Here is a 9,852-nt window from a genome sequence, read left to right as displayed (position 1 = left end):
TTGCTTTTTTTTTTTTTTTTATCTTTTGTAGGGGACATGAATTATATGGAATGGAATGTATGTACATATATTCCTCACTTTTTTTCTTTAACCAAATTTTAATTTAGAAGAAAAAATTGAGGCCTACTCTTGAAAAAGCCAGTAGCAAAGCTTGTCAACTCTCAGTCCACTGACCCATCAGAAACTCAAAATATGAGATGAGGTTGAAAGTCTGTTGGTGCATTACCATGACATACTATTTTACTGCTATTAAAATGTTATTGTTACTGTTTAGATAGTAGGCATCATAGGCTAATTCACAACGGATGGAAACTGTGCTTGTTACACATGCATGAACAGACAGCAGAGCTTCTTCTCCTCTGTTGATTGTCTCTGTTCATAGTTGTTGATGGGACATTGGCTTTTGCCATTCTAATAGCAATATGAACGACATAGATGCAAATGGTTTTTGAAGAACACTGGAGATCCATCAATCGATTCTTTCCTTTTCTTCAGCTACCGCTGGGTCAGGTTGCAATGGCAGCAGGAAAGTTCGTCCATACGTCCTCCTTCCCCAGGAGCACAACTCCTCCTGGGGGACCCCTAGGTGTGCCCATGCCAGATGTGGTATATAATCCCCCCAGTGAGTTCTGGGTCCACCTTGGGGTCTCCCCCAAGGTCTCTCTGTAAACCTCAAAAGAAAGGCACCCTGTAGGTATCCTTATCAGAGGCCCAAAACCACCTCAGCCAGATCCTTTTGTATGAAGGAGCAGCGGCTCTACTCTTGGCTCCCTCTGGATGCCTGATCTCCTTCTATGGCTTTGCTCAGATACCCTGCGGAGAAAAGTCCTTTTGGCCTCTTAAATCTGCAATCTCATTCTTTCTATATCTACTCAAACTTCCTGACCACAGCTGATTATCTCAATTAATTTTTTGGCCAAAGTACATGTATGAACTATTTGGGATTAAAAGCCCTTTGTGCATGTGTGTCACTTTATTTCCAGACTAAGGACAATATAGTCTTTCTAGAGATGTTTCAACAAAACATGAAGATACATTATGTGCCAATTTTCTCGACATCTTTGAAACACATTTAAATTTTCATTCAATTCTATCAGATAACAATGACTGCGTGAGTGCGTGATTGTGTGCCTTCAGCAGGAATGTTTCTCTATAAATATTCTGTCTCTCAGTCACTTTAAATTCAACTCAATTCAGTCTCCTTTATTTGCATGAATGTTAGATGAACCATATTCCCAAAGCCGCCACATACAAATCATGCGAATAAATAATGGGTACATACCTGGGAGCATCTGTTCCACTCGTGTGACTCTGTGTGTTGTGTTTGTTCGTGTGCTCAGTTTGTTTGTGTCTGATGCACTACCTTAATGAGGGTTGAGTATATTCATTGTGCTGTAACTAAATGTAATCATCTCTCTCTCTCTCTCTCTCTCTCTCTCTCTCTCTCTCTCTCTCTCTCTCTCTCTCTCTCTCTCTCTCTCTCTTTCTAGGCTGCAGTGGAGCATTAGCCAAGCAATGCACGTCAGCCTACCCAGAATGCACTGTGACGATCTTTGACCTCCCCAAGGTGGTGCGTACATCGAGGGAACACTTTGTCACCGAGACCGACCAGAGGATTAGCTTCCACCAAGGTAACGTCATCATGACAGGGTGAAATCACTTGACATCACTTACAGCCAGTTTCAGAGCTGTACTTCTCAACCACACACACCCAAACACACACACTCACACGCAACTGCACAAACACACACACACAATCATATAAAACATAGAAATAGCCTAGAGGTAGTTTTCCCAGGCTGAAGTTTTTGGTGAGGACATTGTTTTTAATCCATTTCAAATGTATTATAACCCAACACCTACTTTTAGACGTATAGGTTTATACATGCAGCCTGTATCTGAGTAGGTTATCGCAGCTTTTCCATTAACACCTGGTATTACTGTACCTTCTATTTGCATGCTGCTTGCACTGCAATCCCGTATATATTTGCTTTGCAAGAGAAAGGTCACCTGTATATTTTTGCTTGTCTTGCTTTGTAGAACAAGAAGAAGCAGACCTATATCCAACCTTTGAACTTATACCTTAAGGTGTTACAACCAAGATCATTATTTGCCCCCCATGCAATTTATTTTGCACACCAACAAAACGCTTCATAAGGAGTTATTGGATTTTATTTGAAATGGTCCGTCCAGTGATCCGAAGACAGGGAGGAGTTGAAAGTTGAAAAATTTAAAACCTTATGCAGCAGAGGGTGAAATTTGCCTGCCAGCTATGTCTTTACTGAAAATGAAAACTAGGCCAATGAAGTGACGAGACAGTGAGTTTAGTCTTTGCATTCTTGTACTTTGTGGGATCCCTACCTTCTTCGTCAACTGCCCCCAGGTAAAATGAAGCTCCACATGGCCAGCACACTTTAGGAGAAAGCCCCGGGTGATTATAAATACATTAAATAGCAAGGAAGCTGCTTGCTATATTCCTACCACTGGTGGAGCAGCTACAGTGATGAGTGAGAAATTGCAGGGATGATGTCGCAATGTTTCTTGGTAACTGTACGTCCGTGCTCAACATTAGGCTAGTGATGATAACTGAAAGGACCAAAGCCAACAATAAATAAAATCCATAAACAGTTGTCAGTTCATTGAAGGTATCTCATAAGTCTTGATTGCAGGTTTCCCTGCTTCTTCCAGTGTTCCTTGATCTCTAGTGTTTATTGTGGATTCTGTTGGGTTTTCCATTCAACTCAAGTTTTATCTCTTGGCTTTTTTAATTAAATCCTTTGTCTGTATTTTGGGTCTTCTTCTTTTTTTTTTGCTTTTCACAAGGGACATATAGTACTGTTCACTGTATCCACTTTGACCTGCATTAATATTAGTCTTTATTTAAATCAGTTCAAATATATAGACATGTTTTTATGCTGACATCAGGTGTAAATTGGGCAGAGGTGGGAGAAAGTCATTGTTTTGCAAGTCTCAAGTAAGTCTCTAGTCTTTAATCCCAAGTCCAAGTCAAGTCTCAAGTAAAGACAAGACAAGTCAAGTCCAAAGTCATAGGCTTGAAATTTTCGAGTACTTACAAGTCATAAGCACTGTTTACCAAATAAAATGCCATTTTAACAATGTAACAATCTATTAAATTTAACAAATACAATGAATGCATTTTGAATTGTTTTATTTTCTAAATTAAATAAAACCAGCGTGACAAGACTTAGTCACAGAAAAAGAGAAAATGGTCTTCATCCGGTGTTTACATTGACTCTTATTGACATTTTGTTAAAAGAGGTAGAAAACTCAGATAAGACCAGTGCAAGCGACAGAACTTACCTGCACAGAAAAAGAGAGCTGACATAGCATTCAGGATATAATCAGTGCTATGCGGTGAACTTCTGAAGACGTTGTAAAGTCATTTTAACTCATCTAATGCTCAAAATCTCAAGTTTTTTCAAGTCATCAGACTAAAGTTCAATTCAAGTCCCGAGTCAGTGGTGCCAAAGTCCAAGTCGAGTTTCAAGTCTTTGATGATATTGTCAAGTCGAGTCCAAAGTCATCAAAATTGTGACTTGAGTCTGACCTGAGTTCAAGTCACATAACTCAAGTACACACCTCTGAAACTGGGACCATAATGTTCTGTGATGACTAACCCAGCTCTTCTTCACAGCGTTCACAACACAACGGTACAGTTTAGTCACTGCTAGAAACCCTGTTGAATTTATATTTCAAGATCATTTCCTACAACATAATAAATTTAGTTTTGTTTGCTCCAAAAGAACAAGCACCAATCTTGGCATCTGTAACATTTGAATCCCAATTAAATTTCAACAGTGAATACTTTGAGACATGGTTTTTGGCAGGGTTACATCAATCTTGTTTCCTTCAGAAAGCCAAACAAAGTGTCAGTAAAAAGCTTTTTCTTTATTTCAATGCATAACCAAAGAAGGGGAGTTGGTGGTTTTGAAGTGTAGTGACACACTTTACAGCATATCCTTATCCGGTAGTATTAGTTTGTACATATGAAACTGTTCGATTACACAGTAGTGTACATATAGAACTGAATTCCAACTGCAGGATCAACAACGGCTTCTATGACAAAGTAATCTGCACTGTTGTTGTCACCTGCATGTGGCCATGCTCCAACTCAGTTGGAGTGACAATCCTGTATACTAAACCGTCAATTCAAACCTTATGCTTTGTACTGTCAGTTCTGAAAAGCACCATCAAATGTAGGAAAAGTTCACAGCCTGTGATCTTGAAAACCCAGATCCCAAATCAATTCTTCCTTCTCTCGCTGCTCTCATAGACATGATTGTGTCGAACACAACCACAGCTGAACCCTTGAAAACACTGATGTTTGGATTTGACCTCTGGGTAATTACATTTGTGCAGAAGACTGTGCTTTATTTACTAATGGATCTAGATGATGGGCAAGCACAATTACAGTAATTTCAGTTGTTTTTAAGATGTCAAATTCACAGCTGAAACTGAGTGTAGCTAGTAAAGTCTTTTGTGAAGTTTAACAAACCACAGGGAATCCTAATCCCTCAAACACTTTCCTTTTGACTGTATCACCACTGAATGCTAAACAGCAGCTAAAAATATGTTGCCAACTCATGTGCTTCTAACATGAATCCATTTCGGCAGACATCACTTCTTCGTACTAATTATGTTTGAGCACGTAAACCACTAATAGAATTATGGCCATATCACTGGGAGGCTTGTTAACAGAATTAGTCATTACATGACATCATTTAACCAAATGTTGTCATGTCTCAGAAAAATCAGTGCATTTGTATGAAGCATGCAGTTAATTTATTGTGTTTCTGTGTGTTTGTTTAGGGGACTTCTTCAAAGACCTCCTGCCAGAGGCTGACCTCTACATCCTTGCCAGAATCCTCCACGACTGGCCCGACGAGCGCTGCATAGAGCTACTCAGTCGAGTCTACAAAGCCTGCAAACCCGGTCCGTGTGTGTGCGTGTGCATGTGTCTTTGAGTGTGAAAGGGATGAGTACATTTTTTTTTCTTCTACTGCTTGAAATGAGATGGCAGATTGTATCCAACAACGCAGCTGATCCCAGAAAAATCTGTCCTTCTGACTTTGATCAAAGACAGACACACACACACACACACACACACACACACACACACACACACACACACACACACACACACACACATACACACACACACACACACACACACACACACACACACACACACACACACACACAAAAGCAGCAGACGCTATCGGGAGAAAGACAACCCTCTCATGTGTGTGTGTGTGTGTGTGTGTGTGTGTGTTCGTGTGTGTGTCTGTGCCTGTCTGTCTGTCTGTCTGAATACAAGAGGAGAGAAGAAAAACCAAAAATTACGGGAAGTAGGGAAGTCTAATATTACTGGATAGAAAATAGGTTGTGTAGCATTTTGACTTCTTAAAGCAGGAGAAGCACAGGTGTTGATGTACATGTCCTAGCAAGTACTGAAGTGCAATGCACCAATTAGCAGTCAAATTGGTGACACCTGTGTTTGCTAGGTCAAGAGTTTCACTCTGACTTTGGATTGCTAGCTCTGATCCAACAACAAACTTCTCAAAAAAACAAAACCTCCACTTAATTTTCCTGTTGAGTTTATAATCACTCAAAGTTAAAATACACATGCTGCAATTACTGTAGCTAAACTATAACTAGCTAATTATAGTACATACTGATTTGGCCAAATGTAATATTTAGTATGCAGTATGTAAACAAGAGCAAACTCTGCAGTATCCTAAAATTACCCAGGTGTCGTTCTGATTTGTAATGCACAGTTCTTCTTCTTCACCCGTTCACAATGGATGGCACTTAGTTTTTAGGTGCATTACCGCCACTTACTGTGCTTGAGTGTGGGCCACAGTTGTGGCACACTCGGCAGCATTTAACTGTCCGTTACATTGGCAGTGAAGTAACACCAAGCGGCAACCTCGGGTCTCAAACTATGAAGCCCATGTGGAAGTGTTATAAACTGCAATTCTTCGAGAATCAGCTTGAGGCTGGCTGAAGAACGGCGGTTCAGAAGATATTAAGATTAAGAGATTTTGCCCAAATAAGGACATGACTGACGGGAACACATAGCTGTTGGCTAGGAGTCTCAAACTCTTCCTCTTTACGTCACACTCTGCCTGGTTGAGTTCCGCATTTCCAATATGGCTGCTGACGTCGATTGGCTTTAAAACAGCGTTCAGGAACAGAGGGGTGATGTCACGGATACAACGTCCATATTTTATACAGTCTATGAGTAATACCAATGAAACGCCGGTGAATCCTGTCACTTACAGTGGTTACAGAGGGCATCTCATAGGTAACTGTTTGTTTCTTTTAAAATTATTAAATTCCATATATACCACTTCTTAAATCATAAGTGGATGCTACAGAAGCAGCTTTGCTCATAGCTTGCCCATTGTTTACTTCCTCTTTCCAAAACTGAAAATCCGTGAACCCTGGCCGAGCATACTGCAAAATAGATTGAACAGAACAGTCATACTGCATACAATCTTCAAACGCAGTTTGCAGTACATGCTTCTTACTACATTCCTGGTAGTATGTAGCAGGCAGTTACACACAATCCTGACCATTATGTCCATCCTGTAGGAGGAGCTGTGTTGCTGGTGGAAGCACTGCTCCATGAGGACGGCTCTGGCCCGCTAACTGTGCAGCTCTACTCTCTGAACATGCTGGTACAGACTGAAGGCAGAGAGAGGACAGCTGCTCAGTACGCTGCTCTGCTGGCTGCTTCTGGTTTCACTAACATCCAGCACCGCCTCACCGGGAAGATCTACGACGCTGTGCTTGGACACAAAGAGACAGGAGACTGATACACTTGGGAATCATGAAACTTCATCTTACGGTTCTTCATAAACAAACAAAAATTCTTGAAGATCGACAATACCAGATTTTATGTACATTCCCCCCAAATTTGTATTACCCATGAATCAGCAGAAAGTGCCCCAAATCACCTAAAAGGAACACTTCTTGCCTTCTCTAGTGGAGTCAGACTTGTACTTATCATTAATGCCTGAATCAAGACTCACACTCACGGAATCTGGGGTAGAGGACAGATATCTAATCCACTATTGACAACTTAAAACCTGCTCACTTCTGTATCTCTATCCTCTTACTCACAGCCTTCTCACACATTTCACTGCTGTAGAATTGTTTTAATCTTTTAATGTGCCTCCAATTGATCATACTGTCAACATTGATTTGAATGACCAACCAACAACCCTTTTAATGGGCAAGAAGTTTAAATCAACTCTTGTGGTAGCCCAAATGTTGTGTGCAAACTCCTGAGAAAATTGAGTGGCTCTCCTTTCTAGTGGCTTGTGCTCTAGAAGCAGTTTTAGCTTGTATTGATTTCCTCACCCTGATCAATTGCCAGCACTTTGATTTGGTTTTATAACTTTAGATGCATCAACAAACGAGCTTGAGGAAGTTAAGATGGCGTGAAACTGTAAAGTGGCGTGTTGATTCTCAGTGAGTCCATTAGCATGTTTTGGTTGTTACTGGTTTTAAGCCTTCCAATCTCATAGGTACCTCAGTTACTAGGAAATCGTAAAACAATTGATGTGTGGTGAAATGGTGTTCATGATAAGGATATGAGAAGAGTTAATAAAGCAGGTTATTACCTTGCTTTCTTACTAATGAACCAGTTACATACTTGATTCTGATTGGTCAATCAGAATCCCTCAGTCGGAGTTCTATTTCACATCACCACCGCCGAACGATTATACCTTACTTAATGTGTTACATGTCTGCTGCAAGGGAAACTCGCTGTGCTACTGTCTCTTGATATCTATTAACCCTCCTGTTATGTTCGTTTCTCTGGAACAGCAATAATGTTCCTGGGTCAATTTGACCCGGGGCATGTTCAATTATCCAAAGTGTCAGAACCCCAAAAAATCCCAATACACATTTATTTTAATCTAATTTTTAACTCCATTACTAACCATTTAAATCAAGATTTAGTCCATTGGTGTTCTTTAATTCTCACAGATCATGGTTCAATGAGGATAACTCACTCGTTTTTCATTAAAATTAATGTAAAAACCTTTTTTAATGTACATTGGAAAGCCCTAAATATAAATACAATAGTTTTATATGACATAGATTTTTGTTTATTTTATGTTTATTTTATTTTACATTTTGAAATGTCTTTTTTTATGAAGTGATGCTGATAAATTAACATGACACCCTCTGTCACATGCTGCCCAAAGGGTCAATTTGACCCACAACATAACAGGAGGGTTAAACATCTTAAATGTTAAGAGTAATTTTATACAATAATTACTAAAAAATAAGTGAGGAAAACATGCAGAATTACAGCACATGCAGCATGCAGCATGCAGCTAAGAGTATCAGCAGTAGAAATACTGCATTTTCAGCACTACTGACTCTACCACTTTTTGAAGTGAAGTATTGTTTCTAAGCTAAGCTAAGGGGTAAAGTTGTTCTTAAACTTTACATATATCAAACAAACAAAGACCAAAATGTGTATGCTTTCAATATATAGGTTTACCAAAGTCTTTTTAGGATCTTGACAGGGGAGACTAAGCCGAGTCTAGTCAGATTCTGCTGTAAATGATTAGCCGTATGCTGCAAAGGTCAACCTCGATTAGATGCTGTGCAGGGTGAGCTTTTAGTCTCATTGCTAAGAAGATGAGCTTTTTTTAGATATCTGTTCTCATCACTCAATCCTGAGCCCAGTGTCTGAACCCCCTCGCCTTACGGTTCTTAACAGCCTACTAAAGCTGTCTTTGTATCTTGCTTTTTGTAATGATGGACGTGACTCAATAAATCTTCTCCACAATGGCTTGCCCCGTTTTTTATTTCACCCCCCACCTTATTCTGTGCACAGGATGCAGATATCAGACTTTTATTAAATCCCAGCCTGTCATTGTACTCAGCCTCTGACGTTAGCTTGGGAACATTATGAAATTGATCAACACCACAATGGTTGTCAGTGAAAAACTGAGTTGGATTCCCGACAAGTATTTTTGAGTATAATTTATTTTCAGTGGCCACATTAATACTAACTGTCATCTATTTATGCATGAAAATGAGCCTGCCAAAAAATAATTGCACAAACTATCAGTTGCCTGCCTGTGAAGCTGAAAAAGATCATAATCAGCCTTCAGACACCAATATTGGCTGAACCCTACTCTGCATTCAGGAGACTGCGCCACTGCTGTTCACTTCTCCTTCTCTCTCATACACGCCCACTCGTTCTCCATGCCCTCTATATCCTCGGCTCTCCTTCTTTTTCTCGCAGTAATTGTGAATTAATCAGACTTCAAAGTGCAACAAATTAGAATTGATGTCAAATCCTCGTGGACGGCTTTACAGACAGTCAGCCCTAATGAAGGGAAATGAAGTGCTGAGGCTGAAGACGGCTTGACCTGTGCAGAGAAAGCAACACAGTTTCAGTGTTTGTAATGTCATGGTGGTTAACTGCTGCTGTGTAACACTTGAAGCTGAAGGTTAAAACACGACTTAAAGTAACTGACCAACAGGAAAAAACAAGTTACTCCTTTTAAACCAATCCAATCTGCTATCTTCCCTCTAACCTCATTTTCATTCTTATACTTATAATGCTCTCCTCCACCTAAAACCAGACTTGATAAGAGAAGACTTTTTTTAAGCCTTTGATAAAACGGGTATAAAAGTTAACTTCCTCACGATCAAAGTATCCCACTGCTCCTGTTATTAAAGTAATAAGAACGTCTGGAAATCAGCTGTTTGATTTTTCAGATTATTCACAGCAGGGAAAATGTCTCCTTGATTTATAAAAGAAAGGCAGCTCAGGACTTCAAAGTCAAGAAATGTAAA

The 9,852-nt window shown here is 39.8% G+C and overlaps 1 protein-coding gene across 1 annotated transcript in view; it reads left to right on the top strand.

The window, feature by feature from the left end:
* The window catches only part of asmt (acetylserotonin O-methyltransferase), a 21,264-nt gene extending 14,420 nt beyond the window's left edge, over window positions 1–6,844 (top strand). The window contains exons 6-8 of the mRNA XM_034694317.1: window positions 1,491–1,631; window positions 4,831–4,953; window positions 6,619–6,844. Coding sequence (XP_034550208.1) covers window positions 1,491–1,631; window positions 4,831–4,953; window positions 6,619–6,842 — 488 coding nt within the window. The 3' untranslated portion in view covers window positions 6,843–6,844. The remainder of the gene's footprint in view (window positions 1–1,490; window positions 1,632–4,830; window positions 4,954–6,618) is intronic.
* Window positions 6,845–9,852: the final 3,008 nt, after the last annotated feature.

Source organism: Notolabrus celidotus, chromosome 10 (assembly GCF_009762535.1).
Source record: "Notolabrus celidotus isolate fNotCel1 chromosome 10, fNotCel1.pri, whole genome shotgun sequence".
In the NCBI taxonomy this organism is placed as follows: domain Eukaryota; kingdom Metazoa; phylum Chordata; class Actinopteri; order Labriformes; family Labridae; genus Notolabrus; species Notolabrus celidotus.
This window is presented reverse-complemented; position numbering and strand designations above follow the sequence as displayed.